A 24,797-nucleotide genomic window follows, 5' to 3' on the forward strand; every position below is an offset into this window, starting at 1 on the left:
ACTGAAAAGCTTGTATGTGTATTGCAGGGTAGGCTGTGCTGAGAAACAACTGTTCACAAAAAATCTGATACATTGAACCGTTTCTGAGTTAATTAGCATCAAAGTTAGTCAATCAGATTTTTGCGCACGTAAGTTCAAACGGCCTGCCAGATACAATGTCACCAAATGTATGCTTCATTTGGTTTCCTAAAACCAAACAAGAGAGTGATACAAAAATTGGACATTGGATGGTAGTAACAACTGAGCCTGAGCCACGGGCGGAGTATATGTGGGTCATTGAATTTGCATGTGCAATGGCCTGATTGGCTAACTTCAATGCTAATTAACTCAGAAACAGTGCAATGTATCAAATTTTTTCTTAAAAATTATTTCTCAGGACAACCATCACTGCAACACCCTTACAGCCTTTTCAGATTGTTTCCGATCATACTGTATATTACAACTAGTAACTGCAAATAAATTCATGCATAAAAATACGACCCACATAGTGCCACGGTTTTTGTGTTTGCCACTAGAGAATGCAAGTAGCAGTTACTGGGCATGAGTTGCCTAACATCATATCCAATAACACAGCCAGCTGGCCACGAAAACTGTCAAAACCAATCATTCATCTCACCTCATGGACTGTAGCATGATATTACTTCAAAATACACATGAATTCAGTTACAACAATGTGGTTCACTTAAACAAATCAAACTCTGTCAAGATAAAAATGCAGCTACGGTGTATGTAGCCGTTATGTTGCGTGAAGTTGGTAACTGTTTAATGAATGATGGGAAGCGAAGACAATGAATCACAGTTCAGATGTCGGTAGCCAATGACATTGTTTGTAATGTCATATGTTACATTAATAAATGTAGCTGATTTACCAAAATTATTGTGGCAAAAAATATAGTGAATGTACGATGTTGGTAATAGTGAAGTGAATCATGATAAATGAAAAGGACTACTTGGGAGCAGTCATAAAAATCAACTGCATTGTGAGCAGTATTGTGTGTCATCATAATGAGGAATATTCCAAGTGAGCTGTTACGTGCATATTACTATGGTCTTAGATTCCTGCTAATGATGTACTTCAAAGACATGAATATACCTTAAAAACTGGAAATAAATTTTGACAAACGGTTCTGCAAATATGACTTCTGCTTGTTTCGCTTGTAGTAGTTGATGATGTAATCATAAAAAACAATTAAGTAATTTTAAGAAACAGTACAGTCAATATTATTGCTGCTCCTTTCACATGCAGTAACTGAAGATGCAGTTTTAGGTTCCTGTGTAACCACGTATTCGACAATGGTGACATATTTGTAAAAAGCAACACAGTAATTCTGAGAAATAGTATTGTAAATATGATTACTGCTAGTTTCACTTGAAGTAATTTAAGCTCTTTGGTTCCTGCCTAACCACTTACTAGAAAACTGTGAAATATTTGTACAACACACACACACAAGAAAGTAGCTTTGACAAACTGCAAACTGTACTGTACTCATTTCACTTGCAGTAATTTAAGCTGTGCTCTCAGGTTCCTGCTAAACCATATAATCAAAAAGCATGATATTGTCATAACAAACAAGAAAATATTTTTCACAAGTGAGACTTAACATGATTGGTTTACTCAGGATTGTAAATATTACGAACAATTTCCATGAAGTTCATAAATAAGTCAGTCTGCTGACTCCACTTTCTCCTCCACATACACTCCAATACGTAGGAGTTGAACATGTTTCTGCAGTGGTTTCTTTCATGAAAATATTGTTTTATGGCCGCCCATGACCCTTCTACCATATTGGTATGAGCTCCTGTACCTTGACCTTTGAAACTAATTGCGTGGTTGACAGTTAAGGATTGAAAACAATATGACATTACTGTAGTGCCAGGTAACATACTATTTTCAATCATATTCAGGAGAATACGTTTTGATCAAACAAATACTCTGTGGTTACTCTCCCCACACTACCAAACACCCATCTGCTGGAAACACGTTTATTACCTATTCCATACTACTTCCTGCCAAGCACAGACTCATCAGTCGTAATGAGCAACCCAACTCCTCCAAGCCTGTTGCCATTCTTCACACAGTCCAAAACACGAACTTCATGGCATAAACTGTGCCAATCGACAAGCGTGATCTGATATGTGCAGCTGTTCAGCAATGGAAGTGGTACTCCATTTTTTAACCCACAAATAAGTTATTTTCAATATTTTTCCCACAGTGAGTCTGTTTCCCTCAAACCAACTTTTTTGACTAATACTAATTTGAGAAACAGGAGAAGCCTGTTAGCACAACCACTGCACACCATCACTTCTGTCTTTCCGGGCTACAGTCTTCACAGGCTCAGAGAATTTCGCGCACAACTTCTGTTTAGCAATGAATCTGTGATCCATGCACCATCTTGCTGTCTTGCCATACCAGTTAAAGCAACTACAATGAAATACGAAACAATATACCAAGAAATCCCACAACATTCTAAGAAACAAACATCCAAAAAATTGTTACAAAAAATCAGTAAGAAACCTTATAGGCCATAACTGCGAAATCTATAATCATCAAACTCCTAGTCTACAATTAGAAAAACATAAGTAATCAAACTGCTTCTTGTGCAAAAACAAAACAAAATTATATCTTGCACTGAAACAATCATTAGAATCTGTGATTCTCATTGGTTATCGTGTATTATCACCCAATTGGCTAAGAGCAATGGAAATAACAATGAAACAAACAGACTACTGCAGCACGCAATGGGTGAGCGAAGTACACTGTAACAGCACTTTAGCCTTGTCACTTTCAGTAATCACGCACAAATCTGTCTTTTTCTTAAATGTTTAACAACACAATAATAATCAGAAACTGATTTATTTATGATGATGAAATAAACAACAATAACTGATGATAACAGTCAAAACAATAATTTAATTTTCCTCTGGTACATCTGAAAGAAAGAGAGCTAACAGTAACAAGCCTCTAAATAAATCACCACCATCATCATCATCGTCGTCATCATTATCATGAGCCAACTGATACTCATTGCTGGTATACTTGTCAGATTTTCCATGTATGAGGGTTGGAACTTAAATAGTGGCAACTATTCCAGAATGAGATTTTCACTCTGCAGCGGAGTGTGCACTGATATGAAACTTCCTGGCAGATTAGAACTGTGTGCTGGACTGAGACTCGAACTCGGGACCCTTGCCTTTCGCGGGCAAGTGCTCTACCAACTGAGCTATCCAAGCACGACTCACGCCCCGTCTTCACAGCCCTACTTCTGCCAGTACCTCGTCTCCTACCATCCAAACTTTACAGAAGCTCTCCTGTGAACCTTGCAGAACTAGCACTCCTGAAAGAAAGGATATTACGGAGACATGGCTTAGCCACAGCCTGGGGGATGTTTCCAGAATGAGATTTTTCACTCTGCAGCGGAGTGTGCGGTGATATGAAACTTCCTGGCAGATTAAAACTGTGTGCCGAAACGAGACTCGAACTCGGGACCTTTGCCTTTCGCAGGCAAGTGCATGAGGTGACACAAAAAGTACATGTGATCATGCTAACTCACCTCTTACAAAATTAAGCCTGTAATCAAATGAAGTGGGCAGGCAATGGTATGCACACAATGGGAAGTTCAAATAGTGTGCTGTCTTCCAAGGTATGACCACATGTCAGTTTTATTGTAGCCTTAATCCCAAATGAAGTCACTTGCTACAGAATGTCACTGAAGATATGCTCTTTTTATTTTAACAATACATGTCATAATGACTGGGCAAACAACTTAAAAGCTAAGGTCAGGCAACTTAAAAAGTGAAGTCAGCCAATCTAGCAACAACACATAAAATGGATTATCCAAGATCCAATCAGTGCACAGTGTGCAATGGATTTTGAAATATGCTTAGTAAGTTTGCAAAATGCAAACAGTATGAAGGAGGTCAATTTCCAATGGCATTATACTAACTTACATGAAACATATAATAGTTACTCATTTTAAACAGAGTAGAATAATCATCATAAAACAGCTCACGGAATATGATCAAAATGGGTGTAGTCCAAGTCTTAATCAGAAAATTGTAAATGTTTAATGTAGTCAAGAGAAATAAGTTGTAATGATCTTAAACACCAGTCAAATGAAGAAATATCCAATTTACAAGGGAATAGTTTTCTAGGAAATATGCTTAAGGTATGCAGATGGGTTCACCATTTCATTTTTACACTGAATATTTTGATGACTGTTCTGACTGTCTTTTTGAGGTGCTACAAATGCTGATCTAACGTGCTCACTGTTTGGACTCCATGCAGATTCCATTTTTCACAAAAAATGGAATCATAAACACGTATATGCACCCTTAGAATAATTATCTAGCAGCCCAGAATATCACATTATAAGCAGCTTATGTTAAAGTTTACCTGATGACACAGGCAGCTTGTCTTCCAAAAACGCAAAAAGTTGAACTTTTCCAGATGGTTTTGGAGGTGCACCACCATCCTCTTCACCTCCTCTCTCTCCTCTCTTTTTTCTTTCACGTTCATCTCCACCTTTGCCTTTTCCTTCAGATCGAGGTCGTTCCCGACCACTATCATCTCTCCTTTGTCCATCTGCTCGCCGCTGCGTAAGGTACATGTCAAAAAAAAATTAATTTTGGAAAAGTTGTCATATTTAGGAAACACGCTGGGTAAATAAACTAAATCTAACAAATACGAAAACAGATAAAATGGTCAACAACTTCTGAGGATAATCACACAATTGACCATCAACTAGCTCCTTTCCCATCCCACCAACCTATAAATTAGCTTTTGCCATTAAGAAATTAAATTCCAAATATTACCTGCATTATACTATTTTAAACATTTTTGTGAATTCTCACATTGTCATTCCATCCTTATGAGCATGCATTCATTCTTGTCAATAAAATACATCACAATTTTGTAGAAGCAAGGATGGAAGGAAGACTAGGGTTTAATGTCCCGTTGACGTAGAGGTCGTCCGAGATGAAGCTAAGCTTAGAATATTTCAAGGATGGGGAAAGAAACTGGCTGGGCCCTTCATAGGAAATGCTCTAGCCTTTCTTGGAGCAATTTCGTGAAATCGCGGAAAACCTAAATCTGGATGGCCAGACATGGATATAAACGTTCGGCCTCCCAAATGCGAGTGAAATGTGGTAAACACTGCACCAACTCACTACATATGACAATTTTGATGCAAGGACATGTCACATAACAGACCAAATTGAGATAAAACAAAGGCTAATAAGAAGTGATACTTTCAAGCTTTCAAAATCAAATGTATGATTCCTGCTTTGCTGAATCAGACATCCACTGGAGTGATAAAATACTGAGTATCTCTTTAGATCTTTTTGCATTATGCCTTCTATACTATTATTTAATTTTCAAGTTCCTATAATACTGTGTAAATACATCTGATTTTCAATCTAAAAATGAGTAAATATATTACATGCATTAATTGTTTTAGAATTCAAAATTTGTGAACATGAAATCACATACCTGCAAAACTTTTAAAGCTCTTTGAACATTATTCCTGTTCTGACGAAGTGCGTATTCAGCTTGCTCTACAGTAAAACCATAATCTACAATCTGCTGCACGTTGTGATCCAGTAACTGGGAAGAAAAGAAAAAAAATGTGGCTGTGAATCTCAGTAGCTATGGAATATTAGCCTAAATATAATAACAATTATGGAAATTCCAGGCTAGAAACAAACAAAAGTGACAACAAGCAATTACTGACATTCTCGATTAGTTCCTCCTGCCTTTTAACAATATATAATCATAAACCTACATTGCAATAGTGCCTTTGTTTTTACAGTTATAATCTGGCATTGTCTGTACTTCTTTCACTCTAAAATCGGATGCTGTTCAATGATCTCATTCTGACCTTGTCCCCTGCTACCAGTCACTGAAAAGCACTGAATGAACTGAACTTTCACTTTTATTTTTTTATGTTAATTGCATTCATTTATTATTATGATCCCACTTCACAACAATTTGTTGTCACAGGGGTTCAGTTTTCTGCAAATGCTTGAAAAAACTAATTTCAACAATTCTCTCTCTATTAAAAGTCAGTATGCTTTCACTAATGCACTAAATTATTTTGTATTCCATATCTAATGAATATGGCTTTTTGTTCACCAATGGCATTGTGCTGTCTGAACGTTTTCAGTGATAGATTATTTGCTTGAGAATCATTGAGATAATACACATTTTAAGTGAACCAAAATGTAATCAACATATTGTAGTTTATTATGTATTACTACTGTTAATTTCAAGTATCACAAAGCAAACAGTAATGAGTCACTGTCTCCTTCCTTTTTATATAAGGAAGAATTTGTCCATGCCTCTTACTCATAAAAGATGGTTTATATTCTTTTGGGTCCTGTTAGTTTGCACACAATATACACACATTGTTTCATAACACTTCACTCACTACGCACGTGCGCACACACACACACACACACACACACACACACACACACACACACACACACACACACAGGTGATTTCTGGGCCTTTTTCTGTACTGCAACTTCCCATTTGCTATCCTGCAAAACCGAGTCAGCATCCCTCCATAATAAGTGAGAAGTTGAGCTCAGAAAGAGGAAGAGGTGCTAGTATTGTGCTAGGCATAGCTCTGGCAAGTATTTCTAGAAAGGAAAAAAAAGAAGGGAAAAAAAAACAAAGTGAAAGTGTTATGTGGAATTTTGGATATTTTATAATTATTATTATTTTTTTGTGTAAAATTTTTTAATAAACCCGTACTCTGTTTAAGCTAAGTAACCCTTCGATGTGTAAAATGTATTGCATAACAGGTACATTTTAGATGCCTCTTTAAATAAGTGTATTTTTGCAATTTCTTTAATCTCTTCTGGTAATTTATTGAACAGTTTTATTACTTGGTAGAAAATGCTGTTTTGAGTTTTATGTTTTTTTTTCTTCACCCCCCCCCCCTTGTAAATATAAGTTGAGTCTATCTCTTGTTGTATGGTCACACACAGAGCTTTTTGTGCAGTAATTACCAATGTTATTTTTTATGTGTACAACTGACTGGTAAATGTACTCACACGGAGCAGTTAAAGTACCCCGTGTTCAGAACAGATCTTTACAATGAGGTAACCTAATATTTTTGGTTATTATTCTTATGGTTCTTTTCTGTAGTTTGATAATTGTGTTCATATTTTGTGCATTTGTTCCCCAAAAAAGAATGCCATAGCTAAGAATTGAGTGTACATATGAATAATCTGTAACTACAAGACACTGCATGTTACACACTGATGATAGGATTCTAAGGGCATCACATGCTGATGACATTCTGTTTGCAAGTACCTTTGTGTGTTCATACCACTTCAACTGGGAATCAGTATTCATTCCTAGAAATTTTGCCTTTGTTACACAGTCTATAGAGGTTCCATCTACAATTAATTAAACATTGTCATTTTTCCTCTTCAAACTGAAATTCATGGCATTAGTTTTCTTTATGTTCAATGTCACTTTATTACTTATTGACCAATCATAAACTTCCTTGAGAGTTTCATTTGCTTTCTTGGCAAGGAGTTTTCTTAGTTTCTCAGGGACTATAATATTGCTGTCATCTCCAAAGAGGATTTTTTCACCCTGAATAACACTACTGGGAAAGTCATTGATGTATATCAGGAGCAGTATTGGTCCTAATATGCTACCTTGTGGAACCCCTATATTAATGTATTTTGGTTCTGATAAGTGTTTTACTAAATATTTAGATCTATCTGAAGTATGTGTTATCTCTACTCTTTGTACCCTACCTGTTAGGTATGATCAAAACAAGTCATTACCTACCCCTCTTATTCCTAATGCTTCTAATTTATTTAATAGAATCTTGTGGTCGACTGTATCAAATGCCTTAGAAAGGTCCAAAAATATGCCTGTGACACACTCATCTTTATCAAGAGCATCAAGTACAACCTTTGTGAATTCTACTATGGCTGACTCCATATTTTTGCCACTTCGGAAAACAAACTGTGATTCGCTTAAAAGATTGTATTTATTCAGGTAATTCATTAATCTGTCTTTCATAATTGCTTCTATTATTTTTGAGAATGCTGACTGTAGGGAAATGGACCAGTAATTTTCTATGTCTTCTGCATTGCCTTTCTTAAGCAAAGGTACAACTCTTGCTTGTTTTAACAGCTCTGGAAATTTCCCTGATGTGAAGGATTCATTTATTATATTTCTTAAGGGGTCTTGTATAATCCCTTGCATTGTTTCAGTACACACATTGGTACTTCATCTAAGCCTACTGACTTTTTATTTTTTAGTTTTTGAATTGTTTTACTGACTTCCTTCTCTGTTGTTGGAAGTAATATCATTGTACATAGTGCAACATTATTTACAGGTGTTGTATTTGTTTGGGGGAATTTTTACTGTAACTTCTCTGCAATACTTGAAAAATGCTCGTTTACATAGTTTGCCTCTCCCCATTTCCTTTTTTATAACATCCCAGACTGCTTTACTTTTATTCTCTGCATTATATACTATTTTGTCATTAAATGACTTTTTTGCAGCAATCAGCATCTTCCTATAGATCTTTTTATATCTATGATAGAAATTTAAGAATTCTGGATCCCTGAGAATCTTTTTCATGGAACTGAGGTGTTTAAGTGTTTGGGAGGACTTCTTAATACCTGCCGTTATCCATCTATTTTTGTGAGATGTTGATACAGACATGCATACTTTTGGAAATGCATTTTCAAAGTTCAATTTAAACAATGTGGAGACTTAGAGAATTTCATATTCACATTGGTTTCCTTATACACTTCATCCCAGCTTTGTTTTTCTAGTTCTTTTGAAAAATCTTTTATTTTGATTTCTGATGTATGTCATTTGTAGGCTTGTAGTTTAGGGAAAGATTCGATGCCTGACTTTACTGTTGTTATTTGACAGCATTGGTCTGATAGTCTGAGATCTTTTGCAGCTACATCACATTTTTCCCTGTCCATATTTGTGGCCACATGGTCAATTACTGATGGAAGTCGTCGTGGTAACCCTTACTGGACTATTGACCAACAGGGACATGCCAAAACTCTGAAGGATGTTTATGAAGGTGCTGCTGGATTCATTTATGATGTTAGTGTTGATGTTAATGTCCCCACACAGAATTATGTTGACCTTTATACTTAAGACTTTATCTAGAACTTCTGTTAACTTATTGAAAAAAGTGTCTACACTACCACTGGGAGATCTATACACACATAAAATGATTAATTTCTTGGTGATATCAATCCCTGTTAATTCAATACCTGATATTTCAAAGTGTTTCTCTTCACTTACAGTACTGAGGTCATGTCTGGATTTGAAATGTGTTGTGATGTGCACAAAATGAATTACAAAACGTCTTACAAACTTTGTCAACAATCCTAATTTTAAATGGACTGTCGCCTCCAGTACTCACAGAGTTATCACTGAAGCATAGCATTCTCAGAAGTAGACAAAAACGATCTCGGGACATGACTTAGCTGAAAACTGGTGTGTTCAAAAGTGTATCTCTGGACCAATAATCATTTAATTTTAACTTCTTAACTTGCGCCATTAGAATGCAAATGGCAACAAAATAATACATTTCCTCAAGTCCAGTGTCTTTCCACTTTGACAGTCGAGATTTCTCAGATTCTGTAGTATTTTCTCTGGTGTAAACGTAAAAACGATTTGTTTTGTCTGCAATAAATTGCAACAGTTCTTCCGACATAAATATCGGAAAAAATGAAAGAATGCTTGGGTCAGTATCTAGTTGACATTTATGTCCTGAACTCGAGTCATCAAAGTAGTGGTTTAATGACTGGAAATCGGTTTCTTTCCAGAAAACGTGTCACTTAAGCACACTCTTTTCTGAACCGTTTCACTGACACTTTCTGATTCCTCAGATTCAGAGGAACTGCTGACTGTAATTCTTGTTCTCCCCTCTGATGTAAAGGGCTGAAGGCTACAGCTTTGATATTCTGTTAAAGACTCATCACTGCTAGCAACATCAGATAATTCACACTCACACTCACTGTCGCTCCTAGTGAGCATTCCAGGATCTCTTTATCTGTGCAACCACAGCAACATGACATTTCTCCTGTAGAAAACAAGAAAACTGACTAAAACACAGGAAGTGAAGTCGAATTCTGCGAAAAGGAAACACAGCAACAAACATATATGTACTCTCGAACTTTACAGTCAGACCACTGAACAGCTACTGGAAGAGCAGGGCAGAAAGACAGCTCTGCATTTTTACACGTCTGTTGCGCTCAGGTAGCTGTGACTCGACGCGCTTAAACTCATCCCTAGAGGTGAAAAGGCCAGAGGCACGGTACACGTCAACATGTCCTTAGCACTGAAGGGAAACCCAAGGGCTGCACTTCCAACACATTGGGCATGCCAGGGGAACAGATTCCCAGGAGTCACATTTGCTATGTGTAACTCATCATTTATAACCATCTATTCAATTCAATACTGATGTTATCTTGTTCTGTTGTTAGCAGTCCTGTTTCTCATTCCACTACATTGCATATAGCTTTAAGTCTGTTGTCAGAATTACTGATTTCTGACATGATGTACATGTTACTTGATTTTTTAATAGTTTTTCTTGGTAATTTTGAGTAGTTTTTGTAGTGAGCAACTACTGTAATATCTACTTGTTCTTGGCAACAGACACATTTCCACTTTCTTTTCACAAGGTTATTTAATTCTTCTAGTGATCCATGTTTCTTTTCCATTACATTTTAAGGTTCATTCTGATTATCTTTTATGAAAAATTGTTTTCAAATAACTACATAAATTTATCATGGAATAGGTTAAATTTTATGTCAGTATTTGATTCATTATAAATTTTATCCCAGGTCATCTCTTGTAAACTATTCTTAAAAACTTTGTCCTGGTGTAGTTAATTATTCTAACCGATTTTCACAGAGGAAATACTCACTGCAAGGCACTATCTGATCTATCCTAACCAACTGTGCATCGTGATCAGAGAGAGCATTTGTGACTGGGTAAACAGTTCTTTTCTTGCTCTGAATTTCACTAAAGAAGACATCATCACTCAGGGTCCCACTGTCTTCATCAAACCGAGTTGGAAAAATAATTACAGATATCACACTGCAGGATCCCAAAAATGTTTCCATAGGCTTTTCACTATCAGAATCTTTTAGAAAATGTGCACTGAAGTCGCCACTGGCTATTAACGTCTTGCTGCTGTGTGCAGATAGTGTAGTAAGGAGTCCAGATTCCTCACAAGCAGTTCAAAATTTCGCAATGGGTATCTACATACACTTACAATAAAAGGTGAACAATTTTTGTATTAATTCACAAGCACACATTTCTATTGTCCAATGGCATTATCCCCATACATGGCGCAACTGTTTCTGGCTGCTTCCCCTATCAGCCATCTATTGAATTCTAACAGAAGAACATGTCAGAAATGTTTGTATCTCTCCACTTGGTATTCCCTTTTGTAGCATCCATTGCTCCACTTGCTATCTCCAAATGACAGTCAATAAATAGTGTATTTGCCTGATTATAAGACGAGGATTTTTCCAAACTCATCATTCGAAAAATATGGGGTCAGCTTATATTCGCAGCTAAGTTATTGCTGCTGAGATCACTATTTTTATGTTGTTTAATACATTAATATAGGGCTCGTCTTACATTTATAAATTAAGCTTTTGCTATTGACGATTTGTAAAAATTTATTTTGAATAATCCTGAAGGGTAGTGCATATCAAACAATTACAATGAGTGTGAGGAGGGGTGTGTTGGGCAGGCAGATATTTCATTGCGCAGCCAACCACGGGAATGCATTCTGCACTCTTTGGTTTTCTATGAACTACCTTGTTTAAACTGCAGTTTGCCTGAATCCATCTGCATTCAGAATTTAATTGCCTTTAAAATTGAACAAATATTCAACAATAGGATACATTGTTGCAGAGATGCTGGAAGTCTAGATGGAAGACAGTGTAAAAAAATGAAATGTCATGTGGCTAGGGCCTCCCGTCGGGTAGACCGTTCGCCTGGGTACGTATGTGTTTCATGCAGCAATGTTGTCAATGCTCACCATGAAGTAAGATGGGAATGATTGGGGAACTGTCAACTGCTGGTTCTACACAGCCAATGAGAGAGCAGCGGGCACATGATATGTTTGGAGAAGTGTCTTCTAACATTCTCACATCAGGATAGAAGCAAAACCTGCTGTGTGTCCAGAAAAAAAAGCTGACAATGGAAAATCCAGGATGGAATGTAACAATATTAGAGAAGGAAAGTTGCCACTCACCATATCACCATATAGTGGAGATGCTGAGTGGCAGATAGGAACAACAAAAAGATTCACACAATTATAACTTTTGGCCATTAAGGCCTTTGTCAACAATACACACACACACACACACACACACACACACTCACTCACGCAAACGCAACTCGCACACAGGACTGCAGTCTCAGGCAACTGAAACCACACTGCAGTAAGAAGTCTTACACTGACACTGTGGTATGGGACAGTATCATGAGGTCCATTACTGGTAAAAAAAGTCCGACAGTGGGTGTTACAGTTTGAGGATCTTTCCTTGGAATATGTACTTTATATTGCTCAATTGTTTGAAGTTTTGCATGCGGTACGCCACCAGTTACATTCCTGGGCTGACACGGCTTGGACAATGGCAGGGATTCAGTTTCAGGCATGTACTCAGAGGCAGAAATGCAGCACTTGCGTAAACCAAGTGTGAACGTATCCATGTCAGGCTATTTCCTGCAAATCCCTTCTGTCATGCCCTGCTTGTTTTGCTCAACAAGACCAGTTGGACTGCCCCAAATGCTGATCATCTTTGCCACGGCTGCCAAAAGGAAAGACACATTGCAGTAGTATGTCAAGCCTGTCTGCTCTTGCCGCAACTCAGTACCTCAACCAGTGGACAGGAATGCTGTCAACTCCGTGTCAACCTTTCTAGTTCTAACAAGTTGTTCACTGATGTGCATACCAAAGGGAAACTGTTACAGTTGCAAGTAGATAAAGGGTGCTCAAGTGTCTCTTATTAATTATCACTCCTATCTGCTCCTCAGTGCACCAGCATTTTCTCCACCTACATGTCTTAAATTACAACAGACAACAGACCCCCTTTCTCGGACAATTCATGGCAAACACAGTGAACAAGGTGGTGGTCTGCCTGTTAACATTCCTTGTGGTGTGTAGTGCTGTCATGGAAAACTTGTATGGTTTGGATGCTTTCAGGACACTTGGGTTCACCGTGGTTAATTTAGTTAATCCAGTTTCTGACCAAACACCATATCAGGAACTTTAGGAACTTTGCAAGAGTCTTTTGGACATTCTTTCTTCCTGGGCTCAGTAGGGAAGAGGATTTTATCATCTATATTGCCCTTACACAAATAATACAGCCTCGGTTTTTTTTCTTCCCCCCCCCCCCCCTCCCCCCTCAGCCATGCTCATGTCACTGTTACTTCATGATCAAGTTGAGGAGGAGCTCAACAGGTTAACGGCTTTGGATGTGACTGAGCCTGTTTCATCCACTCATGCGCTACATCAATTGTATTTATTAAGAAACTGTCTGTGCCAAGTTCCACCTTTGCGGCGATTTTAAAGTGATGATTAATGCACAGATTGTGATCAACACATGCCCTATCCCATGAAAACAAAACTGGCAGCAGGAGTGTATTTTTCAAAGGAGGATTTATTGGAGGCATATTTACAGGCTCAAGGCTGTGCTCGCCCATGGCAACCCTGACGGTTCGGAGCAGCTGGTCACATTTGCCTCAAAGATGCTCAACGCAGTGCAGCAGAATTATTCATAAATCAAGAAGGAGGCTACCGCTATTACTTATGCAATCATGAAGTTCCATGTATTTTTGTATGATGTGAAATTTCATTTTGTCATGGACCACAAGCCTTTACTCTCTCCTTTCCACCCCACCATGATCCTGCCAGATATGGTGACCCCACAGGCTGCAACAATGGGCTCTGCTCCTCAACTGTTATTACTACAAAATTCACTTCTGCCCGATGGTTTACCACTCCACTTTCTTGCATCTGCCTATGAGTCTCGATCTGAGTTTCACCCAAAAGGAAATCCTTTGCTCTTATCTCAATGAGGAAGCTAAGACGGCAATTGATGTCTTTCCTATTACAAGCTCTCATGTCGTACACACTATCAGTGAGAGCCCTATTCTCAGCCAGCAGTGGTAACAGATCTAGTGGGAGTGGCAAAGTTGACCCCCGGCCCAGACACGGTCCTCATCCGTAATTATTTAGTACTGCAGTACAGGCTGACTCTTGTTGACAGGGATCTTGACAACAGAATATGCTGCACCCTGGGTGGTCATTTTTGCTTTTCTCCAACAGGAGATTCTTTGGTTGTTACACCTCAGTCACTGGGAGTAGGGGGTGATGTGGAATGAGATGGGAAGGGCCTGGGGTGTGCAGTGGGGTAACCTCTCATCATACCTCTCTCCCCTTAGTCCAGCCTCCTGCACTGTGCTCCCCCTTGCCCACACCTCCCCCTTCATCATTGTCTTTTCCAGGATAATCAGCAGACAGTGGTGGACAAACATCTTTCAGTGGGTGGAGCTACTGGGTGGACTGCAGGAGCCATCCCTGCATGTTCCCACTCCTGCCCTCCACAAAGCCGAGCTTCCACATGGCTCACGTTCTGGTGTTGGTGTCTCTCGCGGTTAGCATCACACTGCAGGATGTCTGCCCAAGGCAGACTCACCATTGCCAGGGCTACTTATGGCCCTGTGCTCAACAGACAGGGGACTCCTGTCAAGTGTTGCAGGCAGCATTATCTGATGCCCAGGAGGCAATGGATGTTGCCTCACACGGCAGCCATCGAAACAGGAGAGGGTCGTCAAGGGTTGCACCGACCCCCCACCCCAAAAGCAAAAGCCTGTGGTAACCCACCATGGTACCTGTTACCACTCGTTTTATACCGGTGCCACTGTCAAGGTTACCCTTTATGCTGGCGCCAGGCCATGCAGGGCCGGCCATCAGGCAGTGGTGCGATAACACGTCAGAAGACAGCATTGCCTCTACGTCTGCACCTGCTGCCGACAACCAGTGCCACCTCAAGACACCGAGCAACAAACTAACTTCATACAACCCTGGACTGGAGTGGACTCTCGCTCATTTTGCTATTGTAGTAAACAGACTCTGTTCTGGGGAGGTGCTGCAGTTTGATCATAGACTTAGCCTGAAATTGTACTCTGAAACTGAATAGAATATTGGAATTGTGTTCACATTGAAATGTTTATAACTTTGTGTGTATTCTTATCTGTGAGGAATGCTACACCAATGAGAATGCAATGCAATATGCATTACAAGGTGCACACGTCAAAATCAGCTGGTAGCTCACTGCAATAAGAATTTTAGTGTCAGAAACAAGCAACGCAGTTTTTTAATCATTTTCTTAAGGCTATAGAGTTGTATGTCAACAAAATGTTTGAAAATTCTGTAATGAAATTGATACCATGGCTTCACTGTTGAGGCTTTCCATGTTTAAATTGCACTTTCATTTGAATTATAATGTATGCTGAAGTAAAATATAAAATTACTGCCTAACTCTCAATTTACATCAGAATTTCAGTTTTGATTACAATCATTAGCTCTGCATGTTAGTTTTAATCTCAATACAATGCAGAAAAATATGGATCCTCCACTGTCCACAAGCAAAAGCAGCACATGTGCCAGCACAGGACATCTCCACTATATGGTGATTAGTAATCAATCATTTTTATAATATTGTCAAAAAGTCTGTGTATGCACTATCCTCATAAAAGCATACTTGTGCATTCTGTGTTTATTTTCACTGTATTATGATGACGAATTCAATATCATTTTAAGATGATCTGTAGATGAATGGATAAATAAATGATAACAATAGGGGAAATTCCTGAGCCTTGCTGTTGCCACAGGACAGAGTGAGTGAGTGAGTGAGTGAGAGTGAGAGAGAGAGAGAGAGAGAGTGTGTGTGTGTGTGTGTGTGTGTACTATTGCTAGGAAAAGAGCTAGTGCTTGAAAGCTTACGTGAACATTGTTTTATCAATCTGCTACATCTACATCTACATTTATACTCCGCAAGCCACCCAAAGGTGTGTGGCGGAGGGCATTTTACGTGCCACTGTCATTACCTCCCTTTCCTGTTCCAGTCGCGTATGGTTCGCGGGAAGAACGACTGTCTGAAAGCCTCCGTGCGCGCTCTAATCTCTCTAATTTTACATTCGTGATCTCCTCGGGAGGTATAAGTAGGGGGAAGCAATATATTCGATACCTCATCCAGAAACGCACCTTCTCGAAACCTGGCGAGCAATCTACACCGCGATGCAAAGCGCTTCTCTTGCAGAGTCTGCCACTTGAGTTTATTAAACATCTCTGTAACGCTATCACGGTTACCAAATAACCCTGTGACGAAACGCACCGCTCTTCTTTGGATCTTCTCTATCTCCTCCGTCAAACCGATCTGGTACGGATCCCACACTGCTGAGCAATACTCAAGTATAAGTCGAACGAGTGTTTTGTAAGCCACCTCCTTTGTTGATGGACTACATTTTCTAAGGACTCTCCCAATGAATTTTATATGATCATTCCACTTCAAATCGTTCTGCACGCATACTCCCAGATATTTTACAGAAGTAACTGCTACCAGTGTTTGTTCCGCTATCGTATAATCATACAATAAAGGATCCTTCTTTCTATGTAATCGCAATACATTACATTTGTCTATGTTAAGGGACAGTTGCCACTCCCTGCACCAAGTGCCTATCCGCTGCAGATCTTCCTGCATTTCGCTACAATTTTCTAATGCTGCAACTTCTCTGTATACTACAGCATCATCCACGAAAAGCCGCACGGAACTTCCGACACTATCTACTAGGTCAAGTTATTGGTAGCCTTTCCCTTAATTTACATAAATAAAAGATTTGTACTTCTAACATGACATGATGGCTTTCACAGAATGATTTTGAAAGAGCCAGATCTTTCATTATGATGTAGTTTTCTCAGAAGAGTTTTCAGTATGAATCCCACAGGCTTCAAATTTCTGCTGTTAATCAAATAGTGAGCACCTGTGAAATCATTCTGTCACGACTAAAATTCCAGTACAGTACAATGACCGATGTCCTCAAAACTGTTCAAATCTCTTACTGAACATATTCTCAGTACTGTGCAAAAGGGAAATGCCACACAAATTTTCTATTGCCTTCTGTGATATCAACAATGTTTTGTCCATTCAGAGGCTGCCTTTAACATTGTGGAGACATTTGCACATCTTGCACATAACTACATTTGTTTGTCTTCGGCCTTATAGAACTTGAGTCACTATAATCACAAAGAAGAACAGTACAAGTACGTGATGAAAATAAATGATGTGTCGGCAAGTGAACAACACTTCCACAGTGAACACATAAATTGCTGATTGGTACCACTAAAGCTGCAAAGCTGTTGTGCCAGAAGGGATGAAGTACAATGTTGCCAAGCAAACCATGTCAATGATAGGTGTATGTAAGTCGCTGCTTTTTATGTGGCATCTATATGGGAGCCATGGAAAATATGAGACTGTGGTAACTGTGTGCATTTTAAGAGTCACAAACCAAGATGGACTAAGTGAAAGGAAGATGGATAAAGAAACAATTAATATTCAGACATCACTTTCTCTGTGTCTTAATACAGTGCTGCAAGAAAGTTTTGTCCCATCTTCATGAACTTTTGCAACCAGTCAATCAACAAAAAAATCTCTTGAAATGCTGTAATGTGCAATGGCACTAATTACCTACAAAAGCAGAAACAAATGAGTAACATTCAATTTCATGACTATTTTCCTCCTTCACGATTTTCAAATAATAATTTAGTAACCTAATCTCAATACCGTATGTCATTGTGAAAGCCACTCTACAGAAATACAATACTGGATTCTAATAACACATTTCTTACAAAGATCAAAAAGAAAAACCTTGAAGACATATATGTGGCCTTGCCAATGTGTTTGTCTAAAGTATGCATTTTAAGGAACAGCTCAAAATACTTCTTTACTAATGGCTTCTATGCTGCATAAATATATGGTTGACAAAAGACAACACAATTACAAAAAGAATTGTTTTATTCATATTATGAACAGAAAGGGTAGACTTCGATGGGCTTCTTTAACACTTGTTGCTGCCTGTAAACTTTGGAACGAAAATGAGACACACTGTGAGAAAATTGTGTAGCAGCAGTTATCTCATTCTTTCATAACCCGTAGTTTCACATAGACGAATACACTGATGCCAATAGTGTACAGTCATTGAAGACACTTTGAAATTACATTAAGGATATGCACCACATTAAAATTAGGGGGGAATTTTTTTTTCTTTTTTTTTCCTACACAGTAACTTTAATAACAGTGTAAAACAACTTGACGTTATTAACATATTTCATCGGTTCAATCATCTTTTAATGGTATTTACTACTGCTTGTTGTACACAGATTCTTGGTTTTATTGCCTTGCTTTTGTAGATATGGTACTATCTCAAAAACTTCCTGCACATCACAAGCTGCTGAAAAAAGCATTATATAATTAAAAATGTAACATCTGCAAGAGGGTAAAACTACCCAAAACTGAGAATTACACAACAAAAGACTTCTAAAACACTCACTTGTGGCAGTATTAAGAATACTAAATTCCTGTACATATTCAAAAAGATTAGGTGACGTTTCCAAGAAATCACTCATGAGCACATAAACATGTTTGTTTTGTCCTTTGTTAAAGGACTCTCAGGCTTATTGTAAGACCTCATTTTTAAGATTTTCATACATCATCATAGAGCAACTGCCAACCAATCTCAAATGGTATAGACTTTTTTACCTAACCGTCTTGCTTGAGGCAATGAAGTATTTATGGGTTAACATTTATTTTGAAATTACCTTTTATGGACAGTCATACAGTTAGTAAGCAATGTGCAAGTCCAAGATCTTAATATAGACTCAGAGCCTTGGGTACCAAAATTTCACTGCATCACTATCATGTTATAACAGTTAAATATACTCTGAAGCAACATGGAGCCACTGAGGTTCTGATTTCAAGTTAAACTCATTGTCTGAACTGAAGGATGGGAAAGACATACCATCTCCAATGAAACCATGATTAGTAATGGACTATGTTGGTAAAAGTAGGCTTCAAGTTGACAACTGCTATACTAAGTAAAATCTGCTCAAAATTACCATTACCATCAGTTATCTTTCCATCTATTATAAAATAACAGTCTTAAATTTGTCTCAAAATTATTTATTCAAAAGTAGTTTCTTATTATTTGTTAAATACTTCCCAGAATCAGCAATAAAATGGAATGCTACCTCTGGCAGCAACAAAGAATTTATAACTATTAACTTTACACATAACCTTACTTGTGGAAGGTATGTCCATGATTAGATGTTGACCTTTCTGAATAATACAAGGACTCTACAATTAGTTGCTAAAATCTATATCTGTTAGTTACATTTAAAATTATGGTCTTCATGTTGAAGTAGAAAGTTATTAACTTGGTGGGAGAACTGGAACAGGATGCACTCAATCTCGCGAGGCCGGCAGAGGAGCTACTTGACCTTGTAATACATTTCTAAGGTCAGGAAACCTTACGACGATCAGGAGAGAAGCATGCTGAACACATACCCCTCGAAACTGTATCCAGTAATGCCCGTGGCGCAGAGGATGACACTCAGCTTAGTCCACCCTGAGTGGCCCATCTTCGGCCTGGACATGGAACTTTACATTTTTTTTACCTAAGAGCATTAAGGGATCATCAACTGGAAATGAGCCCCCCCCCCCCCCCCCCCCCAATATAAAACTATCCCATCCTCTGATTTTAGATTACCCCATCCTGAGGGATATTTATTTCACACTAACTAGATATGTAAAATTTAACACTTAATTTAAATTTGTGGAGCCATACAGAGAAAGCACTACTGCCCAATAACTAATTTAACATGCTCATTAATTTTGGAAACAGCATTATCCATTTAAACATTTTATACTGAATTGTCATTCTCATGCTGTCATTTTGCTTTAATCTCAGCTCCAACATCCATTACTTGTGAGCTTGCTAGGTAAGCAGCATTATTAGTGAACTAAGTGTGTGCAGGCCTACAAGAATAAAGGATTTTAAGCATGTCTTTCAAACAAAGCAAAATATCATCATTCCTTAAGAGCAGTGCATTATCAGAAACGTTTGAACATTGTCAGTCAGAATACTAACAGTGATTCTAAAAGAGTTAAACTGGACGACTATTTTAAAAAAAAAATGGTAATGATAGTGCTAACAAATAGACAGAGAGCAAGTCTTTGGTGACAAAAAACTGCGAGAAGGTAGGAATGGGAGTAACAGTAGGCTTGAAATTATAGTGAGAAATCATGATGGTGCACCACTTTTGAAAACTGGCAAAATAATAAACCTTAGTTGTCTGTAAATGAGAAAAACTCAGTAATACACACAGTACACTCAGGAGTTCTTGAATTTAAGGTGGAAAGCATGGAATATATGCACATCAACAACGTGTTTTAGCTGGTGTTTCTGCAAATAATGCCAAAATACTAAATGATGAAATAGGTGATCAGGCAAAGTGCAAATCGCACATGAAATGCATAGAAATCATACATAACAAAGAAATGCCATGTGTAGAAAAATGTGAGAGTGAAAGTGAAAAGTTGTGGGGAAAGTAACATCAAGAAAAAATAATCACAACTGCTTTCTTGTTCAGATATGCATATGTAATAGACATTATCATTCAAATAGTTTCCTGCAGCAATCGAAATACCAAAGTTTTACGGTTTATCAGTCAGTTAATATGCTTCATTCTGACCATGCAATCTGAAATATTATTATGTTTATAGGAGAAAAAATGAAAAAGAATCTTGATTACTTCATTACAGAATTGGGTACAAACTTTAATATCATGACTGATAAAAGTACAACAATTTCCAATAACATATGTACGTCTCTCCTTTGGGGGAGTTGCTTGCAATTATTTTTTTGATACTGTTGAATTACAAGGTGGGACACGAGGAGGTATTTACAGTACACTGTTAGTAGCTTTTGAAAAGTGTAACTTTAAATACGGTGTCTTAAAACATTAACTTTTAGGTATTGAAATAAATGTTCCCTCTCTTCAATCATTGTACAAACTTCAAAATGGCAGATATTGAGGTAACTGATGGCAAGATATAAGAGTAACTACAATCGCTTTGTGTGGTAAGGCATCAGGACCAGACGACATTCATGTTAGACTACACAGATTATGTGAAAAAACATGCTGCCTCTTAGCAGCAATTTATCACACATTGCTGGAGCGAGAAAGGGTACCTAGCAACTGGTAAAAAAGCACATTTCATTCACATATTCAAGAAGGGTTGTAGGACAGATGTACATAATTATAGGCCTATATCATTGACACTATTCTCTCATAAAACTGTAGATGATGTTTCATATTAACGCATTATGATGTTTTTGGAGAGCCAAAATCTGCTCTACACATCAATTCCACAAACAGAAATCTCACAAAACTCAGCTTGGTCCATTCCTCCAACAGATTCACAGAGCTGTTGACATCGAAGCTCAGTCTGATGCCGTGTTCCTCAACTTCACAAACGCATCTGACACTGTCCTGCACTGCCATTTAAGGAAAGAAGTACGAGCTTACCAAATATCGGAACAGATTTGTGACTTGATCCAAAACTTCCATGCAGACAGAACTCAATGTATTACTCTTAACATGACAAAATTGACAGATGTAAATGGGGTTGCCCCAAGAAAGTGTGACAGGACCATTACTGTTAACAACATATGTAAATGATGTAGTAGAATATGTCGGAAGCTCTTTAACGTATTGCGCATGCATAGGAAAAGACATCCACTATTGTACTACAGTACTAATGACACACTGCTGGAACCAATAACCATCATAAAATATCTAGGAGTTTCTGTTCAAAGTTATTGTAAGTGGAATAGCCTTATAAAACAAATACATAGTAGAAAAAGCAGACGCTAGACCGAGATTCAAAGGAAGAATCTTAAGGAAATGTAATGAATCCACTTAAGAAGTGGCTTACAAGACATTTCTTCAACTGATTCTCGAGTCTTGTTCATCAGTTTGGTATGCTTACTGGGTATGGTTGATAGGGAAGACAGAAAGAGAGAGGGGGGGGGGGGGGAGAAATAGGGGGGAGAGAGACAGAAAGAGAGATAGAGGGGGGGGAGAGAGACAGAAAGAGAGATAGAGGGGGGAGAGGGAGGGAGAGGGGGGGAGGGAGGGAGGGGGAGGAGGGAGAGGGGGACGGGGAGAGGGAGGAGAGAGACAGGGAGACAGGGAGGGAGAGGGGGAGGGGGGAGAGGGAGGGGGAGAGGGAGGGGGAGAGAGAGAGTGACAGGGAGAGGGGGAGGGGGAGAGAGGGGGGAGGGAGCGAGAGGAGGAGAGAGGGAGGGAGGAAGAGGGGGGGGGGAGAGAGAGAGAGAGAGAGAGAGAGAGAGAGGGAGGGAGGGAGGGAGGAAGAGGAGAGAGAGAGGGAGGGGTGGAGGGGGAGGGGCGAGGGGGAGAGTGGTCCAAAGAAGAGCGACACTTTTTGTCACTGGATCATTTAGTCAGTGCGAGAGGGTTGCAGAAATCCTCAACGAACTCCGGTGGCAGATGCTATAAGAAAGGCACTGTGCATCATGGAGAGGTTTACTGTTGAAATTTTGAGAGACAACATATTACTTCCTCCCACAAATATCTCACGAAATACTCAAAACAAGAAAATTCAAGAAACTAGAGCCAATACAAAGGTTCACCGACACTGACTCTTTCCATGAGGCATTCGTGAATGGGAAAGGGAAGGGGAATCAGTCAGTGGTACCAGAAGTACCCTCCGCCACAGTCCATTAGTATTGATGCAGATGAAGTAAATGTAGTGTCAGTTGAAAAATGTTAATCAGAACAATACATAATAACAATAACAGAATAATACATAATTGTACTGCTTATATATTTATGTAATAGTTCTACTAAACCAGTTTATGTCAGTGACTGTTGTTATCCCACACTGGCTTTCCCGTTGCATGATTGTTCTAAGTGATAATGTAAAGTTATTGCTTTCCGGATTTTAGAAATTCTACAGGCTTTGCATTCGTGAGAGCCATACTATTGGGCTAAAAACGTAAGAATGACATCTGAAGAAGGCATTGAAATCCGATGATTTGTGGTAAAAAATATAAAGTATAGTGACTGATTATAGTACACGCTGCTTTAATTGTTTGCAACTACTTAGCCAAACTAGTGACAGTAAGTAACCTATCTTCTATGGCAAAACAATTATTTTTCTCAACACTGTCTGGCAGTCTGGAAGTTTTAGTGATGTAACTATTACTATTAATTCCAAAGCAACTCACTGGCTTGTTGCCTCCTCCAAAAATCTTCTTGGCACCACCACGAGCTGCTTCAGCGATAGCATCTTTCCTTTGCGCTTCGAATTCTGCATTTTCTCTGTTTTCCTTCTCCTTTGCTGTTTCTAGGGACTTAAGTGAAAGGCAATATTAAGAAAATAATTGTAATAAGGCTACATGTTGAAGAAAGAAAATAATTGTTGTCAATAACGAAGGATGTGTAAGTGGTGCTGACAATATAATTTGAACCATCAGTATTTTATTACATGCACAACTGTTGCTTGTTGCTGAGTTGGGCATGTCATTCAAGAAGATTAATACATGCTCCAATAAGGTGATGAAAATTGTGAATATAATAAATGTTATCGAAAATTTACAAGTTAAATAGTGTACAGGTACAAATTTCCAACAGACTGACAAATCATGAAATATGCATATCTCTCAGTATCACTATAGACCAGAAAGTTGGTCGTATGAAACATGAGAAGCAAATATGCCACTAATCACAACTATTGCAACACATGGAAGTGACCACATGATGGACATTTAACAGAACATGTGTTTCAGGGATCATTCATTTTCATTAGCTCACTGGTATTCTAATTGTTGACAGTACAATTACACATGCTTTTTTAAGCTCTTATTCTCTAACTTTCCCTTCCCAGTTAACCACATATCTGCCTACACCCTTTGTTTTCCTACCTCAGTTTACAGTTTAACTCTTCTATCACTCACTCTTCTTTGTGTCTACTCACCCAACCAACATCTGAACATCAAACCACCAAGGTATGTGGTACCACACAGCAGACATAAGGAGACTATGGCAGCACAGGAGAGGTTCTGGTTTACTAGATGTACATACTAACAAACCTCACCTAATCTGCTCATATATGCTGCTCCCCTTCTTCATACATATCTGCCCATCAACCTGCAACCCACATTTATTATTTTTATCTTTGATCTCATTGTGTTTTCAAGTCAATTTTAGCTCGTTTTCATCCTTCACTATCAGCCTACTCCCTCAGGTTTCATTTTGTTTCCCTCAAGTTTAATCTTGTTTCCCCATACTTCATGCATTCAGACCTTTTTGTGATCATTTCCTCATATTTTGACGTATTTCTGTGAAGTTTTTCACATGTATTCCTCATTATTTATGCATTTTTATCCCCCACCATGGACCCTTGCTCCTTTTATCTTCTCCAACACAGAACAGTTTCTTTATCCCAAGCCAGAACTCAGTCCCACATACTGTTCCTGCACTGTTGCCTGGCTTATGGAATTCCACAAAATTACCTGTCTCTGGCTGCAAACGCTCCTTCCACAATGGCCATCTGTTCAGATTTCACCAATCCTTAACCCTCACCAACATATTCCTGCAAAACCAAGTGAATCAGGCCCAAACCCC

At 38.5% G+C, this 24,797-nt stretch overlaps 1 protein-coding gene across 1 annotated transcript in view; it reads right to left on the bottom strand.

Annotated features, from left to right (window-relative positions):
• Positions 1-24,797, bottom strand: part of LOC126473765 (tudor domain-containing protein 3) — a 148,569-nt gene that overhangs the window by 65,382 nt on the left and 58,390 nt on the right. The window contains exons 7-9 of the mRNA XM_050101023.1: positions 23,399-23,524; positions 5,489-5,602; positions 4,394-4,592 (exon numbers count right to left, since the gene is read on the bottom strand). Of these exons, the coding sequence (XP_049956980.1) occupies positions 4,394-4,592; positions 5,489-5,602; positions 23,399-23,524 (439 nt within the window). The remainder of the gene's footprint in view (positions 1-4,393; positions 4,593-5,488; positions 5,603-23,398; positions 23,525-24,797) is intronic.

Source organism: Schistocerca serialis, chromosome 4 (genome assembly GCF_023864345.2).
Source record: "Schistocerca serialis cubense isolate TAMUIC-IGC-003099 chromosome 4, iqSchSeri2.2, whole genome shotgun sequence".
Classification (NCBI taxonomy): Eukaryota; Metazoa; Arthropoda; class Insecta; order Orthoptera; family Acrididae; genus Schistocerca; species Schistocerca serialis.